The sequence below is a fragment of the Brachionichthys hirsutus genome, unplaced genomic scaffold (genome assembly GCF_040956055.1).
Source record: "Brachionichthys hirsutus isolate HB-005 unplaced genomic scaffold, CSIRO-AGI_Bhir_v1 contig_247, whole genome shotgun sequence".
Taxonomy (NCBI): domain Eukaryota; kingdom Metazoa; phylum Chordata; class Actinopteri; order Lophiiformes; family Brachionichthyidae; genus Brachionichthys; species Brachionichthys hirsutus.
In genome coordinates, this window is record NW_027180326.1 from 239,429 (window position 1) to 264,228 (window position 24,800).

General features: G+C 38.3%; 2 protein-coding genes across 2 annotated transcripts in view; one reads left to right on the forward strand and one right to left on the reverse strand.

Annotated features, from left to right (window-relative positions):
* The window catches only part of LOC137912782 (catenin alpha-2), a 148,108-nt gene that overhangs the window by 73,545 nt on the left and 49,763 nt on the right, over positions 1 to 24,800 (forward strand). The gene's annotated exons all lie outside the window — the stretch shown is intronic.
* LOC137912807 (leucine-rich repeat transmembrane neuronal protein 1-like) lies at positions 9,707 to 11,281 on the reverse strand. Its single transcript, XM_068756947.1, has one exon. The coding sequence runs from the start codon at positions 11,279 to 11,281 to the stop codon at positions 9,707 to 9,709; it is 1,575 nt and encodes a 524-aa protein (XP_068613048.1).

Consider the following 24,800-nt stretch of genomic DNA (forward strand, 5'->3'; position numbering starts at 1 on the left):
GACTGTACAGATGTTCTGAGTATAGTCAGCGCAGACTCCCTAAAGTTTATCTATTAAAGGTCAGATGTTATTCCCTTTTTCCACAAGTCAATGCAGTTCCCAAACACTGAAATATATGTGACAGTCTTTGGTCAAAATAGCAAACAGATTCTGCAGGCCAGCGTCCCTCTTTTCTGTCTCAAGCAGCTCTGTCAGAAACGCCTCTGAAAATGAAACCGACACAAAATTTATAGTTGCAAACGCGCAGCAGCATGTGAGGTGAGGCAACTTTTTTAGCACACACTAAAAAGGTTTTTCAAATTTTTGCCTGAACATTACAACCAAAAATAAACTTTATACAATATGTTCTTCTTCTTCTTTGACTCATGCACGAGCCACAGGGAGAGCATGGGCGTGTAGAGCGCAGACATGGGGAGAGTGCACACACATCTTGTGACTTTCTCACTTACACACATGTTCTCTGTTTTACTACTGCTCACCTTAATTCCTCTCTTTTCTGGAGCAGACCACCACTTCTCTAAATTATCCTCGACCTGCTTTCTTCCACTTCTTCTTAGCTAACCTCTTTTCCTGTATACACTTCTGCACTTCCTGGTTCCACCACCAGGTCTCCCTATCTCCTTTCCTTCCGGAAGACACACCCATTACTCTCCTACCTGTCTCCCTGATCACCTTAGCTGTTGTATCCCAGTCGTCTGGAAGCATCTCTTTCCCACCTAAAGCCTGACTCACCTTCTCCGTTATTTAGCCTCCACCACTTTGTCCTCTGCTCTGCTTTAGTCCTCTTCATCTTCTGATGTGATTCTAACTTTGTAAAATATGTTTTCAAAGTTTTCAGTTAGCCTTCAGGGTCAGGGTATCTAGAACAATCAGACATTTTACCATTGGACAGGGAGGGGTGATCTGGATCCAGAAATCCCAGCCGAGGAGCCTACCTAATTCAGTATTCTACTGATGTGTGATCCTGACCTTACTGTTGCATGTCCTTGGTGCATGCAGAGCACAGCAAATGCCTTTTTGGGGAATTGTATGCTCCAGCCTTTTTCTTGTATCTTTTCATTCTCAGCACACCGTGGCTAAGCTCTCAAGCAGGGGCTCACAGCAACTATTTTCATTATGAAAATTATTGAATTAATGCTGCTGAAGTTGACAATGGATTAAGGTGCTAAGATTTGTTAAAACATATGAGGCATAAAGGATCTGCATAAATATGTACATCCTAATCAATTTAATTGGATACAGCGGGGAATAAGGGTCCAACACATACAAATAAGCAACAATCCATTAATTTGTCTCACTGTTGTCATTGTTGTAATCACTGTTATATCTTTATTACAAAATTTGTTGCAGCAATTATTTCAACCAATTAAATGTTTTTACGTGGTATATGTATGGTTGATTAAGGAAATGTGCATTTCTTTAAATAAGTAACACTATTCTTCAAATATTTTTTTTCTTCCAATACTAAGACTCTCCCTTTTGTGCAATCACTCAATAGTTATATCACTTTCTGCTCCCTGCCTCAAAAATCAAAAAAGCTCTATAACCTCTACTGCAGCAATTACTGGCAAAATAACCTGAGTCCTGCATTCTTATCATTTTGTTCACGTACAGTTATGTTCATAACTGCAGTATGAAACTGAAATAGATATATGTTTTTTTCAATATGATTTTTATCTCTGTTCATTTCCTTTAACTTGCTCTTCTAGTTGCCTTTTCTTGTATTTATTTGCTTAAAATGAATCCTGACGCCATGGCTGATCAACAGTGTTTGTGTTCCATGGGTATGCATTTATGGCTCTTATTTGGCTCTTCCGTCACCTACCATTAAAACTCAGACAACCTTCAGTTTGTACAATAAGTGAATACAAGTTTCTGTGGATGAACATTTCTTTTTTAAAACATAGGTATTTGCATTTGCATTGACACTTACGCATTATTCTCATTTGTCATTCTTATACTGATATGTCAGAATTTATAATTTATTTACTCAAGTAATGTTACTGTCACAAAACATTAGCTGCAGTAATCTGATTTTAATGTATTTTGTGTTTAATTTTCAAACATTTGATTCATCTTGTCTTATCTAGTGGGCCTGCCTGTTTATGGAAGATGCCCCTCTACAAAGCAGCCAAGAGGGAGCCTAAATTTGTATTACAAAGTTTACATTTACTGTAATTATTTTCTGTTCATTTCACTTCATTTATTCACAAGCATTCACTGAGTGACAACAACAAAACACATTTGAATATGTGCCATAATCTTAGCAGTGATTAATAACAAACATACCTTTAACAGCAACATGAGAAAAGCCAAAACAACTCCTGATGATAATGCTGTTTCTTTTTCACAGTAATATTCAAACATCTAAGACAAGAACCCTTAAATGTATAGTATGATTTAAAAAAAAAAGTTGATTGTTGATGAGCTCTGACAAGTACACATACTCCCCCCATTTCACACATAAATCAGGTGCAATGACAGTCAACAGCACTAACCAATGAACCTTTGGCAATTTCCTTTTGCATTTTCTGTAAAGATCTAACAGCAATGAAATGATATCAAACCCTAATATATGTACAACAGTGTAAGACATCCAAGGGAGCATGTGGATGTTAGAAACTCATATTCACTTCTAATACTGTGCTGCATGGGTGGCAGGATGGGAGGCCAGTGTTATAGTATCCAAATACAATGTTTCTCCTTTCTGCACATCCTTTGTTTATTGTCAACATGTGTCACAAGTTAAACATTACATGCATGATCGGTTTAACTATAATTTGTAGTCTGTCGAATGCAAACATGCAATTGTACACTCACATACACCACTTGATCTGGGAGAAATCTGTTATGTGCCTGTTTTTGTATCTCTGAAAAAAAACTGTGCTGCCTTGCTAAGGGAATTCTACATTTGAACATAGAGATACAGTATATATATATATTTTTTTCTCTGATGGGGAAAAAAAAACTAATGAATGGAACAAAAGTATAAATTTAACAAGCTTTTTCTTTTCTCCCTTTTTCTTTTGGCATTCTTTGTGGATCCATTGGTCTGTTCTCCCCCCTCCATTCAATATGACAGGTAAGTCTATGTTATTGCATATTTATGAAGTATCATTGGCTAGATTCGCTATCAAAATAGCATCTTAAGTGCTTGTTGAACCAGGGATACAATTTAGCACAGTAGTTTTGTAAATAGTGAACACACTTGCTCTGCTCAGCTGACACTTGGACAATGAGGTGATTGCATACATACACAGCCAATCTTATTGGCTACTGGGAACATGCCAATCTGCCCTCACAGTTGGGAAAGGTAGAGTAGAAAGGAGAATAGCAGAATAGCAGAACAGCATTTATTCATCCTGACACTGATCAGATAAGTAGGAAATGATAAATGTTGGCTATTTTTACTTCTCTTAAACTGTGTTAACTTTTTATTCAAAAATAAATGTCTGCAGCCTTTGAAGTACTTTATCAAAGTACTCTCTGAAATGTATGTTTGTCTGTAGCGAATTAAGCAAGATGCAGTTGCACAATTAATTAATGTAGCATAGGTGATCAGTAAAATTGGGTTTAGAGTACACATCTAATAAAATTAAATATGTACATATTCTTCAATTTTATTCATCCATGGCAGCTAGAAACATAATGGTTGAAAAGGCTGGGGTGTCCCCTGAATGGCAAAATGGCATTGGATGTGTGTCACATTCGAAAATGCTTTTCTACAGGGTCAAGGTAGGAATTCATATAGATTCCTGGAAATTCCTGAACCCTCTACCTCCACAACACCCTGAATATTAGGCATTGACCTACATCTGCTCTTGCACCGGTTACGTGGAGCCTCAGATGCTGATGCAGCTGTTGCTCTGTATTATCAGAGACTGACCATGTTGATTTGTGTTTAATGCAAGACAAACGACGAGACTAACCCAACCTAGCAACAGCAAGAAAGTTAACTAAAAAAAAAAATACATAATTATAATAATTGTCATTATCATTCATCAGGCCAGTCTCCTATGCTTCCTTTTCTCCATTCTGTAGATTCATTTCCTATTAATTGTACATACACATTACGCATTGCTTTACAGCACCATATATAGGTAAGAATAATGAGTCCTCAGTCATTTGTATTAATTAATAGTTGCTTCAGTACAATACATACTAATGACGCAGTGGGCATAGAGCACTATAGGCTGCCTGGAGATATGAGATAAGTAATTTTTGGACCTGCGTCTGTTCAGTATTTTTTTTAACATACAGAAACGGTGGGTTTGTACGTAAACTACAAGCTTTCCTCTGATTTATATCCAACTATGTTATTTTAAATTAGATGTCTATATTTTCTGAGTGGGATCTCCATTTTCTGCTTCTTCTTTTTATTTATCATCATTTTATGCTTGTAGATTATGAATCACCTGGATTTTGCTTTTGGCCATGATAGAATTTAGTGCACTAATGTCACATTTATAACAATGCTGGCAGCAAGATTTGAAAAGATAAAGAGATAAAATTGTATGGCAGAGATTTTTGATTCAAATATGTTGATAATGATTAGAATATTGAACCCGATATCCCACCTGTTATAAAAGAACCAGTGAAAAGCCACCCACTCATTGTCATTAGTCATCTCAAGCTCCTTACAGCCCACTGCCGTACATGCTGCCAACCATGATTTAGCTCTCCATCCAGCTATGAGGGGGTGTTCAGCATATATATATTATGCAGCACAGTCCTTTTCTCAATGATGGCAGAATGTTACCTGATCAATACTCCTCTAATGAAGCTTGGTTAATTTATTTGTAAGGACTTTTGTCTCTGAGTGGCCTCCCTTGCTGCAGGTTGTGATGCAACTGTTTTCTAAATGCATGCAGAGTGACATTATGTTAGTGACTTACACCTACACTGTTGCATTCACATAGGCACACTGACATACACATGCACACATTGGTGCATACCGTGTTACATTGTTGTTTTTACCTTTAGAAAACCATGTTGTTTTTTTAATATTTTCTTCACCTATTTTCTATGAGATATTGCCTCCAGACTCTGACGATGCTTCTCATGGGTGTCTGCTGATTGATAGTGAATTAAAGTTATGTTTGCTGGGATGTCAGTTTGCGATGCCATCGATAGTTTGAACTTGAAGGGTCTCTTTTGTTGATGTGTGACCTTTAGCTCTCGCCCATGCATCATGCACAGAATTCCGCACTTATAGTACACCACACACATTGTTATTGCATACAGCGTCCTTTACTCTTTGTGTAAATAACAGCACATTTATGTCAACATCAGCTTTCTTTTAATACTTATCATATGTCGACGAACTAAATTGAATTACCTTGGACATTATGTTTTTTATACATACAGTAGTACCTCAGCTTACGAATGTCTCTACATCCGAAAGTTTCAGGTTACGAAGTATCTGAATGGGAAAATATTGCCTCTCGTTACGAAGGCGTTTCAGGATACGAAGTCAAAAATAGCTGCTCGTAGCTGCTCTGCCATTGGCTATCGCCTAAAATCTGCCTGGCAACCCGTTGCGTATGCGTGTATCCCAGCATGCTATTCGTGTCCCCCTCGTGTCACCCGGAAAAAGTGTTGACAAGTCGGGCTATTGCTCATTATGATGACGTCTGCCTCGCACATTTCCGACGGATTGTCAAAAGCCGGCAAAAGCAGACGTCATTGGATCAGTTTTTCAAGAAACGCGAGGCAGAAAACACCGCAAAGGACCAGTAAACAAAGAGGACAAAAAGTAACAGCTAACAGGTAGATTAATATTTTAAAAAAATATCATACTTTTGCGGGGCTTGGAACGGATTAGTGCATTTACATTCAAAATGCGTCTCTACTTACGAAGTTTTCACGTTACGAAGCTACTCCCAGAACGGATTAAATTCGTAAGTAGAGGTACCACTGTACTTTTTGCTATGCACAATGGTGTACTTGCATGTGTATACATAAAGCTAGGAAATAATAGATTCTGATCTGTTAGCATGTTTGGTGTAATAAGCTGCAAGTCTGCAGATCACATGGTCGTGCTCAACTGCCTTAAAAAAACAGATCCATCCTCTCTCTTTTGTTCGTGGACAGAAGATTGATCTATGTAAGGCTGGGTCACATTTTCAACCACAAATCGTCTAATCAACTATAAATATTTTAATAAATAAAACATGTCACGCTCATCAGTTTATACTTGAAACTGTGAGGGATAGGTAAATATATTTCTTATAACAAAGATCATTTTAGTTACCACTCAAATATATTGATTTTTAGTGCGCATTATTAATCAAGGTAAAGCATAATGCATGCTGTGTGAGGGCACATATTCCCCATTCCCCTCTGGGAATTATCAGCTAAGGCTTAGTCAACCAGATATTTTATCTATTGTGTGCCTGATGAATTAGTGTTTTTCCTCCACATTTACTCAGAGAGAGGGAGTGAAACAGAGAGAGAGAGAATACATTAAATTAATGTACATATTGATAGTGATGAGTATAAACTACTTTGACATTAGGCCTCTAGACCCAAAGCTTTTAAAATAATCAGAACCAATCTCCAACACCTTTTGCCCTGATTGCTTGTTCAAGAAAAGATTGAATTGAAGTCAGCAGTGGTGCCAGTGTTGGCTTCTACACCAGGCATCATTCAATAATTATAGAAGTAAAGCGAACTACCTGAAATATACCCATCAGTGTCATGTTTATAACATGTAACATGTATATTTTCATATTCATGTTATATAGCACATTATGAACAGCTATGCTGTCATGGTGGGATTTATTTTGTCCCGGAAACAAACAAATGGATCGTAAATGCAACATGGCCGCTCAAAGCCATTATCAGTCCCCAAAATATGTCCTTGTATTTTTGTCCTTGGAGTATATATGATGTTTTTGTTAGAATCTTGATTACCAAAAATCATTACATTATTTTGCAGCTTATTATCCATGTTGTAGCTGCATTCATCATACTCAATTTCGGCAGTCATTAAAGTCATCAAGTCCTTATAAGTTGTTGCTTCACTGTCAAAAATACTAAAGTTAAAAAAAAAATGTGAACCAACGCCATTCAGCTTGAATTGTGTGTGATGACAAACTTGCTAAACAAAGTGATCAACAGGAACGGTTTTTAAAATGCAACCAAATCTAAAATGTATGCAGTCATTTTGAAGCATTTTTTTATATATATATATTTTATTGGTTTTAAAATCATGTATGGCAAAGTAAGAAAAACATACTTAACCCCTCCTGTTATCGTCAAATACTACTAACACATTGTATCCTTGGTGTCAATCCAAGGATAACAGGAGGGCTAATATCCCATGGATTATTGAAGAATGAACAAATACTTACATTTAGTCCACTCAAATACCAAAACACTAAATATCAAGCATGTCTCCTCCATATTAATGGATGATTAGTTTGTGATGAGATATTGACTGCAAGAAATCTGATGAGCTGCAGAGAAAATAAAACATAATTTGATACGTAGAGGTCATGGTTCACTTGGTCTGTACCTCTGGGATTTGACAATTCAATGATTCTAAGAATTAGCACAAATGTAATATGTAATAAATATTTTTATTTTAATTTAATTTAATTTTAAATATATTTTTTAATATATATTACAATTTTGTCTAATCTCTACAATATATCTACAATATATTTAAAAATATTACTGTTTTACCATTTGCTATTATTTTCAACTACATATTTTGTAATATTTCTAACTGGCATTGAGCCTTGATTTAAATAATCCTCAAATTCAACAAAACTCTCTAGACACAGTATTCAGGGTCCTTTGGCATTCTTCTCAGGCAGGACAGACCTCCAGGCTCTGCATCACCCACAGCAAACTCAACCACTTTAAATGTCATCAAAACATCTGTTATTCTCTGAGATTGAAATCTTACCTGTGCGTCTGAGCCTTTGTTGCATATTGTTCACACCCAGTGAACTAACAAAGTTGATGATTGTTTGATGATAACATTTTACCCTTATGGATTACGTAATGACTGTCAGTGAGTTCGTAACACATTTATTTTATTCCTGCTGACTTACAAGTTGTAAACATTATCGTAATTTATCGCAAAATAACACAAAAATGATGCAAACTGATGCACTGATTATTATTTTTTGTCAGAAAAGCTGCTGCAATTTCAATATATTGGTGTTACTGCTGCTGTGAACATTTGCAGAGTAATGATGGACAATAGGTAAAATGCAGCCATAGTATAAGAATACACACTAGAGAGCAGTCTGTTCCTTATTTCTGCAGTTGTTGTGATTCTCCACCTCCATCTCACTGCCCCACAACCCTCTCATACAACATACTGTTCATGTGAAACAACCCAGGAAACACAACATCTGTCAGTGCACATTAATTTATACAATGAACACCAGAGGAAGAAGGATATATATACACACGTTAAAATGGCCTTGCATCCAACAAACATTTTACATCACATGAGAATACACAGTGAAGCATATTGTATGTGCAAATCTGCATTTAAGCTGCTGGATAATTCCTTTGATGAATCTGATACAATCTGACATTTTAATTTAATTTACGTATGCATGGTTTCAATGATCTTGTTTAGTGTGCTTGACTCTATGAAAGGATGCCTTGCTCCTCTGTGGAAGTAAAAATGTTTAACGCAATGAGAGACATAGCTTTAGACTTTGACACATTTTTGTCTTGGTTGGCATACAAATGGTGACATAATAATATGAAAATATGACCAATGAAAATGTAGTAGATGATATAAATGCAGTCTCAGCTAGGCAATGGGAAACGGGAAAGTAACTACACCAATAGCAAGCCTACACAGTGAATAATAACACAACAGATATGATAATTAAAACAGAGCTAAAACTCAGACCATGTATTTTACAATGGGGATGATATGTAGATGTTCCTCTGCCCCTTTTATATTATATTATTTAGCATTTCAGCTTCTTTTTTTGGTTCGATACACTGCAGAGACATTGCTCTCAGTCCACGAGCACTAAGACGAAGAAGTCATTCATTCTTTCTGACAGCTTCTCACGTAAAAATGAGTTTACTGTGAATAGCAATTTATTTATTTAAACATTTTTTGTAGTTTACAAAAGAAATAGATTATCTTGTATCATTTTTGTTTGCACTTGCATTTCTTCTTTTAACATATTTTACACAGACCTTTATTTTTACATTTGGATGATCTGAAACATGTTTATATATATATATATATAATCTTTTTTTAAATGCTTGTCAAATATTTTGTTTATGATACAAATGGTTTGTTCCTCTCCTTCCAGCTTGTCCCCAGTTTATTTTCAAACAATAATTAAATGTTCTAAAATACAAAGACACATTAAAGCTCAAATATCCACATAAGAGAAAAGTTTCACTGCCCAAAATGCATTAGTCTCTGTTTTTTGTAGGACATGAACACGTCCGAGGGTCCGAGGCCCCTGATGTCCTGTGGCCTTGAATCAGCAGTAAATAGCAGAAGCAGTAAATCCATCATGAAATAGTCAGCCGCATGAAGCACAATCTGTCCACATCACAGTGAGATTCTGTGTAAAAGGTTTCCCAAAGATCTAGGTTTTTTTAGTTCTTTTTTTTCTCCACGCAATATCCCCTCCTACCCAGTGTATCCGAAAAGGTATTTACTGTATATCCAGATAATCACAGGTAAAGACGTACTCACAAAGTAAGGTCACACCTCACATTCCCGAGAAGGTTGCTGTTGGCAAGTGCAAGAGCCATATTCATTGATGATGACCAGAGCTCCCTCAATGTGGTTAGGTTTATAGTCAACATAGTATTCCGGTGCAGAAATTGCAGCCATCTGCTGCATGCTTTGCTTTTGCTTCTGTTTACGCCGTTGATTGCTGAAACACTGCCTCACGTGTCTTACTCCTGCTGGGAAACACTTCCATGCAACATATAGCATGAGCACCAGTATGAGAAAGGAAAAAATTAGTGCCATGGTTCCCGTTACCACCTTGTGGATCTGCATGGTGCTCTCCAAGTCATCATGCCCTACGGTGACAGTGAAGGAACTGGTGATCACCTCGCTACCCTCACCTTCATATGGGTTGGGAGTAAACGGGCCCAGGAAAACAGAACCTCCTAGGGCTAGGTCCCTTGTAGAGGCATACAGGCCTGTTGTTGCTTCCATTGGTGGATCCTCACATAACTGAAAAGCGTAGACAGCATCCAACACATCCTCACCCTGTGCAGTGTCGGGGCTTGAACACAGCAGGGCATTGTCACGTTGGCCTCTGAAGGCACTCAGCCAAGAGGCCAAGGCACACACATTGCGACTGCACTCCCAATCATTCCCTGCCAAGGTAATGCTTTCCAGCGATGACCATGAGTCCAGGATATGCTGATCTACAAAGGTGAGTCGATTTGAGTCAAGCATCAGCACCTTAAGGTTGGGTGCACTCTCAAAAACATGTGGTTCGATGTACTCAATTTCATTGGCTGACAGGTCAATCTTCTCTAAAAAATGCCATGTCCAGTCCAGTGTGTTGACAACAATCGTGGCATGATTGTTGTGCATGTACAAAGTACGTAAAGAGATCAGGCGAGGGAAATGGGCTAGGTTGACTTTAACTAGCTCGTTGTGCTCAAGATGCAACTCAGTCAATTTGAAGAGGCCAGCAAAGGAGTTTCTTGCAAGACTCTGCAGTTGATTGTACCCCAGGTCCAGAAACTGCATGCTTCGGCAGTCTTGAAAAATCCGCACTGGCACAAATTTTAGAGCGTTGTAGCGCAAATGCAAATTGTTGAGCTTTCTAAGGCCATGGAAGAGGTCTGGCTCTAATGCCTGCAGCCTGTTGTATGAGAGGTCCAATATGCGCAGGTTTGGGAGGGGCCTAAAGGTGCCATTTGGCAAACTCTCAATTCGGTTGCTGCTAAGGTCCAGCTCCTTGACCCTTCTTAACCTGTCAAATGCTCCCTCCTCTACAATGTCGATGTTGTTGTGATCTAGGTAGAGCCAGGTTAGCTGTGAAAGACCAGTCAGTTGGCCTTCCCGTAGCTCAGTCAAGTTGTTCTCTCTCATGGAGAGGCCCATGGCACTGCTTAGATTGCGAGGAATGTCTGTAAGGTTGAGCCCCTCGCAGTACAGCAGCTTGCTGTCACAGCGGCACAGCCTTGGACAAGCGCTCTCTACCAAGGGAACTGTTCTTAGAAAAATGCCCAATAAACACAGTACCAACACAGGGGGCTTCTTCAGTGGCCACTTTAAGTACAGTCCAATTAGAAGGAAATCCATTAGCATAAATATCCAGGGATGCAACTGAGAAAATGTCCATTGAACCGCTCTGGATATTATTTTTATATTTATCACATCATGTTTAGCACATTGCATTTAACTGATTTGTTCTGTTCTGTTTTTGTATTTTGTATGTATAGAGAATACATACAAGTATATACATTTTATATTCTTTTAATTCTTGTCAAATCCTTGCCTAAAAGGCACTGGACAAAGTCACGTTGCATGTGAAAGGTATCAAGTAGTGCACAGAGAGAGGAGGGGCTAAAAAAAAAAATAGAAAAATCAGATTGTCTTCATTGATCGATCGTATTTGAAAAGATTCCTACTCACCCCTATCCAAAAGCTGACAATCTCCATTCAGCATCTCGCTTTGTGCCCCAACACTTAATTATGTGTGAATCTAAAAAAGACCCCACTGTGATACAAGTCCCCCCTCCTTCTCTCTTTTCAGTGGACACCAGATCCTTGGCAGGCTTACAATGTCTTAGTTCTCTTCAAGTGAAAGAGCCAGAAAGAGATGGAATCCAAGTAGCTTTCAGCGAGATGGTCGGAAGTGCAAGTTCCCCTGTCTGCATGCATGAGCGCTGTCTCTTTTGCTTGTCCGCAGTCCTCTGCTGCAATGATCAGAGGGAAGAGGAGACAGAGAGAGAAAAGACCAAGTACAATTATTTTTTTGAATATCTATCTTACTCTTTTCTCCCCACCTTTCTGCTTAAGTTTCAGCAGATCTGCCACCATTTATTACCGTCCATCTCTGGAAGTAATCACTGACTTGTAAGGTTTAAATCCATTCAAGCGGGTAATCATGCTTTCAGTGACGGATGCAAAGGGAAAAAAAAAGATTTAAAGAGGTGAGCCCATTCCGTACGTAATAGTATTCCGTGTCCTCTCAGTGGCGCATCTTGGTTAAAGAAGCAGCTTTCATCCACTGTAGTTCGCAGTTTGCTCTCGCTCCGTGCCCTCCGGGTGTTTTCTCAGCCAGCTGGAAGAGGCTGCTGAAGACTGGTGCTGGTAGGCAGGCAGGCAGGGGTGGCAAATGTAGAGGGAAGCAGAGGAGCGCACAATCCCTTGCAGCAGAGCAGCGCGCTGACAGTGCATGCAGGAGCACCTTCTGTTCACTGAGTGTCGTAAGCCACTCACAATTTAGAGTGCTCGATCTCTTTCCCTCCCTCTCTAGCTCGTTTTCCCTTGATCGCTCGCTCGCTCACTTTCTCATGTTGCTCCCAACCTCTCTCTCTCTCTCTCTCCCCACCTCACTTTTATCTTGCAGTTTTTTTCTCTCTGCCTGAGATGTTTACATATTCAGAATGGGCTGGGCTTAAATCTGGAGCTTTAATGAAAACCCTTTTCTCTCTCTCTCTCTCTCTCTCTCCCTCTCTCTCTCTGACAGTAATGAATCGGGCCATGCAATTCCTGCCTCTTTTGACATTGCTGTGAGAAACCGGTTTTCAGATTTCAGTGTTTCACTATAACCTGCGTCCAATGAGACGCCTTCCACAAAGAGTGCCATTTATTAGTTGGTTCCCTGAAGCAGATAACTGTTTGCATGCTTAATAATAATAATTATGGACCTCATCTTGAAAAACAAAAGGAATAATTTATTATATTAAAATACACATTCCCTCTCAATTTCACAATGAAATCCACACAACACTCAAAAGTAATTAATGACGATGCAGTTTATATGCTCATATTAGTTTGTCTAAAGATTTGAAGTATGACTTTCTGCTGTGCGTTTTTCTTTGCCTATATCATCCTCCAGTCTAACAGGACTAAAGTAGTAGTAAATCAAGTCTAAAGTATGACATTTTTCATTTGATCAAACTGTCCTGTATCCAGGCCCTCTATGTCACTGTCAATTACGCCCGGGCTCTCCTTCCTGAATACAGATGTAATTGCTTGCCACATAATATTAGCATAATGCTATAACCTAAATGTTATTCATACAAAGCTTTGCACTTCTCTGGAACCACTCCTAGCCTTGCCATCTTTTTCCGTTTAATTTTCAAAGACAATGAGCTGTGACAAGGCCTTACATTCTCCATATCAGCCAAGTTTCAAAGCACCTGATCTTTTTCCCTCTTTGAAATCATAGCATGTTTGCTGATTGAGGACTTTTTAGAAGAGTTAAGAGGATCACTTGGGTTTAGAGCCAAAATAAATAAATACGTTTTGTTTAATGGACAATGCGTAAATCCTTCAGGTCAACCCAAGTACAGTTGGACAGTGAAAAGCAATTAATCAAACCTACAAAATGAATGCATACAGATTGAATGCCAGTAAATCTTAATTAATCCTGATTTAGTTTTTAGTTTACAATTACTGAAGTTACCATTGAAGGTGTAACAGCAGCTATTGAACAAAAACAAAAATGATGATGAAGAACTCTGAAGTTGAAATCATATCTGCCTTTGCTATATTCCCTCTTATCTGAAATGGATGACTACGCCATCAGTTAATGACTTGGTGCACTATAATGACTTGACACAGCGAACAGGAGATGAGAGTATCCAGACCATCAGTTTTAAGTCTTTAAGAGCTTTGGCTTTCTGTGTTCAAGTCAAGGTCAGCACAAGTGTGAGTGAAAGTGTGTCCCTGTGTGTGTGTTGATGAAACACTTGGATCACACCAATGAGCATATCATATAATAATAATCATATATATATATATATAATATGTCATTGTTCTTGGTATCTGTTGGAGCCATTCACCCAGTTTGGGGGTCTTTCAATGTTTTTCTTGTTGATAAAACATCTCAACAGAGCTAAGTTAGCCTTACATGGTTTCATGCTTTCAAATCCAAACCTGCTAGAAGGCGATACATCAGCATCACAATGTGTAATGAAGGGCAGAAAAGAAGAAAAATATTTTTCATTTTGATGATGATGCATTCTAATAATTCATCACTACCTACATTCTGGAGAGTATGTACTGGATAGCCACATATTTATATGTCACAGCCGTCTTCAAAGCAAGCACCAGAACCTGATAAGACACATAAATTATGCAAATTATCGGCTAGCAAACAAGAGCAGATGTATTATTATTTTAATGATGATAAAAGCTCACAAAGTCACATTTAGTCCTCGAAAAGGCTCGTTTTTCATTTTGTCTTGCCACAATGTTTCTTTAAGCCATTTTTCTAGCATTTTGAACAGAGTGAACTGAACATCAGATTACCGGGTAGTAGGGTTTCATTTCTATACTACTACTGCATGTCATTGAGTTGTCATTCAGGTTTTTTTTACGTGTCTCACATGTCGGAATCCATAAACAAAAAGGTAAAATTATCAATAATCTCTAGCCCTAAATTATTTGTTATTTATCATAACCTACAAATTACTTCACAGTTCATATGTAAAACCAAGGATATTTATTTTTATCAGGAATTTCTTCTTTGTCACCTGTTTCATTGATTGGTGTCTTTCGCTGTTTCTCATACTTCAAAGTTTATATTATTGTTGGAACCATTCAGGCATGTTGTTCCATATCATGTAAATAAGTTTCCTGTTTTTCTTTATGCCTCCCTTTGTCTTGTTGTCCTTTTCTTTCTCCCTCATTAACATTTTGTTTCATTTGTTTCATTTTGCTTTCAAACACACCAGGTGGGTGTTTGCATTTAAGAAACATCAGTTTCTAGCACTGACAACTCCTGCTATTCTAATGCAAGTTTGAAGAGAAGTTGTCCCTCTACGCCATGTTAAAAGTTTAAAGTTAAAGCAAGATTGATGTAGGGCAACGGTAGGAAAGGGCAAAAAGAATTTGAAGGCAAGTGATGAACTCTAATTAATAAGTGGTCATGCTTTTATACAGACAGATGATCACAGAACTTCACCGACTACATGACTGGTAGAAGTTTACAGCTGCCTTCAACATCCATTCTTTGATACAGATTTAGGCTTTTATGTGTGACTTTCACATGTATGGTTTTTGCCTCAATCACATTTACATGATGCATTTTTTGTGTGTGTTGGTGCTCTGCACTGGGTGCCAAAAGAACATTGTTCTGCTGTCAAATGATGCAGAAATCCCACTGGGAGCCACCAAGCCTAGTTTCAAACCCTAGATCTCTGGAGCAGCATGACTCCACATTTGATAGACCATTTGAAAGTCTGGCCTACTGCTTCAGCTTGAACCAAAGAAACATCTACGCTCTGCATGTGTCCAGTTGCCCCTCTCGTGTTGGGCAGGGTAATACAAAGGGAACAGAGGAGCCCCTGATGCAAAATACTGAAACACTTGAGGATGAAAATTACTTCTTGCCCCATCTCCTTAATGCAAGGTAAGGTAGAAAAACTAGAACTCTAAATAGGTCATTAGGTAGATCCACAACCATTATAGTTTATTTCGCACTACTTGTAATCAACCTAATAAACCTAATATTGAAGAGCAGTACAGCGAAGGACATTTGTAATCAAACAAATATGCTTGTGTGTCACACGTAAAGCATTAAGTGCTGCTTCATGATAGTAATATACCTATTCGGGCAAAGAGAGTTGCATGATTCGTTGGTTTTGTTTTTTGTTTGTTTTTTGTCTCTCTCGCATGCGTGTTTGCGTATGTGTTCGCTTACAAATATAAAAATAAATAAATTAAATGAATTAAATGTTATATAAATGCACATGCGCTGATTATGTGCTTGGATTTGTTTTGCTTTCATTGTAGGTTTCCATTGCTTGGTTCCCTCATAGTTAGGGTTCACATTTCACACACATATGAACATGTTTCCAGCATGATCAATTAGCTATAGCAGCACACAAAATGGCCCTCTGATTTTGACTGATGTGTGGTTATCTTCTGAATTTCCTTCCCATTACTCTTTTTATGTGATTAAACTCAGTCATGTATCACCATGCCTAAAATATTCAGAGATAGCATCGTCCTGTAGTTAATGCTATTTATATCATGTGGCAGAATGTTTAACAAACAGTTTAATGGGAAAAGTTCTTGCGCAAAGGCTAAAGGGCAGAATCCTCCCTGTGGCGAATTTAGTGTCGCAGAGTGTGTCACTCACCGGCGGACTCTTTCTCCTCTACTAATGTCTCAGTTTGATTGTGTCAATTAGTGGTGAACTGGCAACTTGTCCAGGCTGCAACCTGCCTCCCACCCAAAGTCAGCTGGGATAGACTGAATTTGTTTATAGATGTGTGGAAAAATGGGATCATGGGTCATTCAGGTGAAGCCGTCATGTTTTTATTGGGTGAACATGGACTTTGGCAGCACAGCAGGATGTGTTGTTATATTCTTTTTTTCTACAGACAGTATTTTAAATGATAAATTTAGCTCCAATTTTTTTCTTGCGAAGGATAAAGATGATTATGGAAACAAACACAATAATTGTATACATTTTTATTTTCTTGAATATAGTGACCATGTTCCAAGCAGCATAAGAAGCAATCCGCATGGAAGTGCAATTCAGTCATTCTGTTAACTTCCATGGCATTTATAGCAAGCATACAAAAACACCCATTTGTCGCTGCATTGAGTACAAAACAACTTATTTTCATCATAGAGTGCCATCTTTATTCTATTTACTAGTATAGGTTTCAGGTTATATTTTATATAGGGGGAAATAAAATAGAGGATACTGTGGAAATCAAACAAAAGTCCAAGGTTGTATAGTTCCACAGTTCATTTTGATTTACAGGTATTAGCTAATGTTGTGTCAGACAGCAACAGGATAGTAGACAGTAGAAACACAGATTGAATTCACTGAGAGTGTTTACCTGTGTCTGTGGCTTGATGGATTTTCATGAAACTTGGTATGAGGGATGAGAAAATGGGAAAGGAAAATTCACCAAAATCTGACATGAATATGGATAAAGGGGCTGAGAAAGCAGGAAGAACTTGTGTGATCTGGATTAGGATTTAATTTAATTGAAAGGTGGGAGATACAGTATGATCTACCAAATACTCTCCTGGTTTATTACTGAAGTAATTTTCAGTCTATTTGAAATGGAGAACATGTTTGTACTGTTAGCTTTCTAACTTTCTTTATTTCAGGAATGTGCACAAATATCTTATTAGATGCCTGGAATTCAGTACTAAAGGGGAACGTTATTTGTGATCACAGAGGGAATCTCCACGCAACACTTTTATGGGGTTATTCTGTTTTATTAATCCCTAATGGGTCCTTTGCTTCAATCCTATGCAAACAAGGGGAGGACATTCTAATCTAAGTCCAGCCAATGAGTGACTGTTGCAGTGCAAAAGTATTTTGCGAGGGTTTATCTGGCCAGATGTTTTTGCAATATGATCTTCATTTGTCAAGGGCTTGCAAGTGTTGTTTTATACTTTTAATCTGGAGGACAAAGCACTTGTTAAATTTACGACGAGCAACACTATTTAAGTGACTAAGATACAGTGGAATGACGTTATTCATTGTGCCATTCTTCAATCAGATACTGTCTCATGCAGCTGCCCACCTCCGCCAGAGCCTTGTCCACCAGATGGGGCATGCATAATTAAAATGATAAATCTCAGCAGAGACCTGACCCTGTCACATCATTGAAAATAAGGCTGGCCACCGGAGGGTCATGCTTCATCTTCCTTCTGATACCCCAAAGTTGAAATGTATTTCCTTCAGAATCCATTTAATTATTAATTTATTTTGTGAAGTAAAACCCCATCCATTGTGTTATACATTACTTATGGTGGAATGATATGCCTAAATTCTGTGATGGTCAGTGGGCCATATATTATTTGTCACCTTTGCTTGGAGAACAGTCACACAGTATTCAGATATATATGTATATATAATATATATGTATATATATATATATGGCATACAGAATTGTCACGTTTTAGTATTGCACAGTGTCCATAACAAATTGTGTTGCCACTAAATAAATGACCAATTACACAGTTCTCAGCACTGATAATATGAATCACAAAGGCAACATTTATTGCTCACCTGTTGATGGTGATTTCATATCATGGAATGCAGTTAATTTATTTTAAAATAAATGTTTATCTTCTATGTTTTAAACTACATAAAGAACTATCAGCTTTGGATGGCTCAAATATACAGTTAAATTAAGACAATATAAACTATTCTGAAAATAATAATTACCTCCATCAAAGAGATTATGTTTTTTTATGACGTTTGTCTGTTTGTTAGCAGGATTACGAAACTATGGCTAGATGGATGTTGATGAAAGAAAAATCTGAAGCTGGATACTGGGCAAAAAATCCAGATTTCTTCCATTGACTTATAATGGAGACTTTTTCAACAACTCATATCTTGTAAAATATGCATTCAATTCACTCACCATAAATCACAGTCATAAAGGGGTCCGATATTATCTAGCTAGCAAAATCTCTTCTGGATCTGATCCAGAATGAGGTCAGGAAAAAATATTCAGTTTTAACATTGAAAACCCCATTTACAGATTAAAAAATAAGTTTAAAATACACATCAACACCAATTAACTTTTACTTTTCATGGTTGGTGTATAAAGATGCCAAGAACAATTTAGAACCTTTTGATGATGATCCAGATCACCATGTGGATGGAGTAAATCCAATTAGATGGGGAATGAGCTGCTCGGCTGCGCTTTCTGAGTATTTGTCTAGTATTGTAGTGCATTGATTATCATCTAAATGGAGTCTGCAGAAACATATAATATCAGTGGAATCAAGACAGTGCTGTTAAAGGTTTGTATTTTAAAATAGACAAGACAAATTCATCATCTTGACATTTGAAGTTTTAGCTCCAATCACCATCATTCTAAAACCATTGCTGCAGTCCACCTCCCCTTGTCTTACTGCAGCATTGCATTCTGATAACATGGAACCAGCCCACCCGTTGAGTGCAATAGCTTGGTCTAAGATTGCGTGATTGAGCCAGGCTTCTGTAAGAAGAATGCACAACAGTTTCTAAATGGACTTTTTCATCCAATCCATTTTCCTGTGACTGGACTGGATGAACCAGGAGTGCATCAAAGCTGGTTAGCCCTAGCTCCCTGACTCTATGCCCTGTCTTCCTTGGGGGGGAGGGGAGGGAGGGGGGGCATTGCAGTGATGATTGTATTAAGTAGTGAGAGGTTGTCAAAGGCAATGACCATTTCAAGATCCACTGCACTTTCTACAATACCTGTACTTCATTTTCCATTGTTAGTATTTCATCTAATTATATCCACAGATTTCTAATCATGCATTTGGGGAAACATTTTGAATTAGTGGCACTAAGCCATTACATATAACTACAGATGTATGCACTCTCTATGAAAACCTGCATAGAAGCACTGGAAAGATCTTGATGAAGCAGATGTGGATTCCTTTGCTGATTATCAAAGACTATGCCTATATTCTCTTGCCACTTAGCATATGGCAAGTCTGCTGCAATAAACATCCCTTTTAATAGGCCAAGAATTCCCAAACGTGCATAAATTAGGGACTGGCATACGTAAATGAAGGACTGTTGCAGCATGTCCCTGTTTCTACAGCTGAGTCAATTCATCAGTTTGATCAAATCTTCTAGATACTCAAAGACAGTTTAATAAATCAAATGTAAAATATTTCGGTGCTCAAATATGTGCAGCTTCTCATACGTATTTGATAAATGATGGCCAGTTTTCAAGGGTGATGGCTACACATCATTTTCTGAAAATACCAGTCAGTCTGTAACAGTTATGGCTATTGTAAAAACACATTTTATAAGTCAGCTTAAGGAATAGAATAGATATCCTTTGAAATGACATCAATCCCCAAACGCCTACCATAACAGTGAGTCGCATCCCCTGATCCCTTGTCATACTGTGCATTTGCATCATGTCCAGATATGCTGTGGCTTTCTGTACTTTATTGGTCATAACTAATCGCAGCAACAACTTGTATTTATGATTCGAGCTGCTGTGTGGCTAGAATTATAAAGCCCAAAATTAAATTATAGTGGGAGACATAATCATTTCACCAGTTCACTCAGCTCCAGCAGTATTTGAAGTTGTTCTATTTTGGTCAGTAGAGCAACGGAGGATACTCTTGTCTGGCTTTATACAGTATATTTGTGCTGTGTGTCTATGCAGGGGCTGTCTAACATGGGCTTAGTTGGAGTAGGCAGTAGTTACGATTGTGATATCATGCTGTCAGTAGCATGTTTTTGTATGACCCACTGCTGCCTATGCACATCATTGACTTGAGGCCAGGTTTATTTTCCTCTTCCCAAACAACCTTAATCTGTGATCAGTGCGACTTGCACAATGAATAAAACCCATCCCTAAATCTAACCTTACTAACCAATTTGCGAACTCAATGTGGCTCTGGCTGTGAGTTCGATACTAGCTTAGTTAAGAGGTGTCATGGAGATTTTTTTGTTTATTTTTTCATCCAGATTTAGGCTTGAATCTCTTACTATCCATGTGAATCTATTTTCTGTCCAATGTCATGCCTGAAGACCCTTTAACTGCTGCTGTTTGGTCTGATCCACTACAGATGAGTGAAACATGATGTAAAATAGTGAAAATGATCAAGTGGGGTCATGTCCTTCAGACGGACGCTAGTCCCTGGTAAAGGTGTTCTGCAGTAGCTTTTGACTTATATTGAAGCATTACTCTTTTTCAGTCAATGACAGGCCATGTTTATCTATCGGCAATTCAGTGTGTAAGGTAAATTGTATTATTCAACTCTGCTGCAAAACAAAAGTACATCAATGATACTCAAATCGTCTCCTCACCCCACTGACTCACTGTTTTGTTTTGTTTTTTGTCTACACCAATGTCCTGCTTTCACAGATATGACACCACTCCCTTATTTTTTTTAACCGTCTCTAACCTATTCTCAGCCTTCTCCTCACTTGCTTCTCTTTTCTCCTGCTGCCCTTTCTTCAGTTCCTCCCTCAAAACTACTTGCTATTCAGTTCAGGGAGGCCGCAGGCAGCATTGCTCTGGCTTCCCATACTGCTGCTGCAGGACCAGTCTTTTTCTTCCCCTGCTCTCTCTCTTTCTGTCTGATAACCAGACATTTCCCCCTCACTCCTTTTCTGATTCTCCTGAAATTATGCACCTAAAACCTTGGCTTTCTGCCCAGCAGACTTAAAATTCAACCCTTCTCCTTCTCTCTAGCCTTATATTCTTAAACCTCTGCATTGCTGCTTGATGTGCCATTGCATGTAACTACAAACTGAACTACAAACTGATCTTGTAAACCTGTTTTTTTACAGGTTTACAAGATCAGTAAAAACCATGTCAGGCTGAGATTTGCATGAATATAAGCAACATAGATACTACTAATAAAATTGTTTCTATAAGTGTTTGTTTTACAGGCTGCAAATGATCAGGCATTGATTATAGTGATAATGGGGTTCCAAATCAAATACTGCTTAGGGCCCCTTAAAGGCTCGGTCTGGCTGTTTTGGTAGATAAAGTCTATATGATGTTGCCGACCTCCCTCTCTGAGAAGTTCATTTTTGTAGACGTTCTTGAATCTTAAGTCTGAGAATTCAACACCTTGGCTGAGGTTATGAAAGATTAATCCATTATATTATATTGCATACCCACACACCACTTGCCATCCCCGGAACCTGTGTTTCTATTATATATCAGTCTGGGTAATATCATCTGCTGGTATCTGGCAATCAAATAAAGAGCACAGCAAGAAGTACATCAACTCTTTCCTTGCTTTACAACGGTCTTCAATTCTGTTTATGGCTAAACTGTTTTTTTCCAGCGCCTCTCTGTGCAGTGCTCTCCGGTTTGTGGGCATCCACTCTTTATTATTTTATTTTATCTTTGCTTTTTCAGTTAGATTTTTATTTGTGCGTTTGTTGAATTGATCACTATTTTAAGCACTTGGCATAAAGCAATCAATTTCTATCAGGATTTCTAGCTCAACTGGGTAATGTATATTTGTTCCAAACCCTTGCACCAAACAAAATCTGAAGATAACAGTATGTTAATATCTGTGGAACATCTGAGAAATGTAACACTGCAACGTTTTTGGTTCAGTTGTGACTCATGAACTATTTGTTCATGCCATCTATATGAGTGCTAGTGCATTTTCAATACAGGGGGTCATCAACTTACCACGGCAATTGGTTCCGAGGGTTTTGTCATATGCTGATTAGGTCGCCCCATGTTAAATTACTGTATATTATAACATGTATATTATGCTGCCTCACGATCCGAAAAATATTGGAGCAGAAAGAAACGATTTCCTCTCAGTAGACATGGTGGGTAAGACCACAGAAACTGTTGTACACTCGATTTGCTTGCTTGCTTTCCAGTATGTCGTAAAAACACCTTGTAAACAGTAAAACAAACAAAAAAAAAACATATGAGGCATAAAGTCGAACAGTCCCGAGTCGCATAGGTCGTAAGTTGATGAACACCTGTATACAAACATTTCGCTGAAATACTGTGGATAATTCCACATTGCACTGCATCAATCTAACAATTAAACTCATATCCATTCACTCAGGATGCTCATCCTTAAGTTTGTGTTCATGCCGTCTTCAATACATGGCTCCTTTGTGATTTCTAATGTCCCTGATGAAAAGCCTGATGCTTCTTCTCACCCACAGTCTGCTTGACCACAGATGTTAATAGTCAGTGACAGACTCGCATTCGAAACATGAGCTTGTGTAATGAGAGAAGCAAGCAGAAGGCATCGACCATCAAAGATAAGCGAGTTAGTGTCAGAGGGCACCCCATCTCCTCAGGCTGTCTTTCTGGGCAGCATTGACTAACATACAGGAGATGGCCAGGCCTGAAGAGAGAAGACCCCATATGAGCAGTGCATGGCAGCAGAAACCCTTGATTTTTTCCACTGCAGAATTTTAATAGTTGTGAAGCATTGGCCTTTGGTAGGAAAAAAAACAAATCTTATTAAGTTTCCAGAATTTACAAGAGAATTACTGCGCGATGTCATGAATTGTTTTGGAACTTCATGATAGAAAAAGACAGTCTGATGGAATATCATTTGAATACCTTTTTGAAGTAGATGTTTCGAAGCACAAAAATAACCAAATACATGTAAAGGCCTGGGAGGCCAATTGTGAAAATTGTGCTCAGTTGCTGTCATCCAGAATCGTATGTATAATGTAGTACTTATTGTGTATTTGCAGTACTTTCATCTCGTAAAACACAAATAAAGGTCAAGCTTCACCAAAATCCCTACAATGAAGGAGAGAAACAAACGGCATTGCCGTCGAGAGAGGGAAGTCAAAAGTGAAAATGCGCTCGCACATCATCATCTATCATGAACTAATTACCTTCTGTTTACTCGATAATCTACTCTCCAACACTCATCCATTAGACTGAATATGCAGGTTGTATGCATGCTGTTGGCTGGACAGGCTTCCGTCATGACACTGGATCAGCAGATGGAGTGAAAAACAAAATAAACATGTTTCCATCTACCCCTAAATTTTAGTTGCCTAAACCTTTGACCATGCAAAACATTATTCAGCCAGCTTTATCTCCCACCATTATACAGCATTGTATACTGCCATGTCTGTTCTTGTTTGCTTAAGCACTGACTTGTGCCTGCACTATGGCTATGAAGAGATTATGATATGACATCGCTTTCTGTATTATGTGGCTCTTAACAACAATCAAATTAGTACCACTCATGAAATATTTTGTGACATCCATGTGCATTGCTCTGTGTTTTCATCTTTCAGTGTCCTTTAATCAAACACACTCAAATCCAACACTGCACCCCTTTAAGTCCCACGTAATCAAAGCACGTCACATTGGCACATCGTTAGTACAACAGTTGAGAGAATGACACTTATCGTGACAAGGATCTGGCTACCTATTATCTGTTGCTAAACTGACCGACATGCAACCCAAGCTTGCTTATACAAAGTTATGTCCTCACCCCCATGTTATCAGCTCTCCATCCCCTTTAAGCCTGCTGCAGATGGTTTTAACACATTGGACAGTAATTGTACTACTCACTTCTGCCTAATTGAATTGACGAGGAGCCCGAATTGATGTCATTTAACGCAATGGCGCTCTGCCACACCGTGGCTGAATGCCTCATATACCCTCCCACAACCATCTACCCACTTTTTTTTCTCTCTGGTTAATCTACCCATTCTTTTGATTTGCCATGTTATGGCCTCTGAATCACCAGATTCAATCCTTACTTTTTCATTGTCCATTCGTTTCAGCATTATCTTACCATTTTAACGTTTTGTTGAATTCTTATATTTGAGCCCTGGCATCTATTTTTTTGGGTTAAAAATAAGGGGAAAAAGAAAAGACAATATACCTGAAAACAAGGGCCACATTTTTTCTGACACCAGCCTTACGTGTGTTTTAAGGTGATAAATGCAACAAAGCCAGTTGTGCTGCAGTGCACAACTAAATTACACAATGTGCATCCGGACGGCCTAAATGAGTGAACATGACCAGGATCCTTAGCCGTTTCACAAGTATACTCCATACACCAGCAATTTCCTCCATTAGCCCACACACCATATTCTTATTTTTTGGACACCCTCCTCTTATCTTCCTCCCCCCAACTTTGAATGAATGTGTACACACGAGGGGATGGATAATGACGGATAAGGATGGTT

What these genes read in the sequence shown, in the direction of transcription:
- LOC137912807 (XM_068756947.1), bottom strand. Translation starts at nt 11,281, where the DNA reads ATGCTAATGGATTTCCTTCTAATTGGACTGTACTTAAAGTGGCCACTG.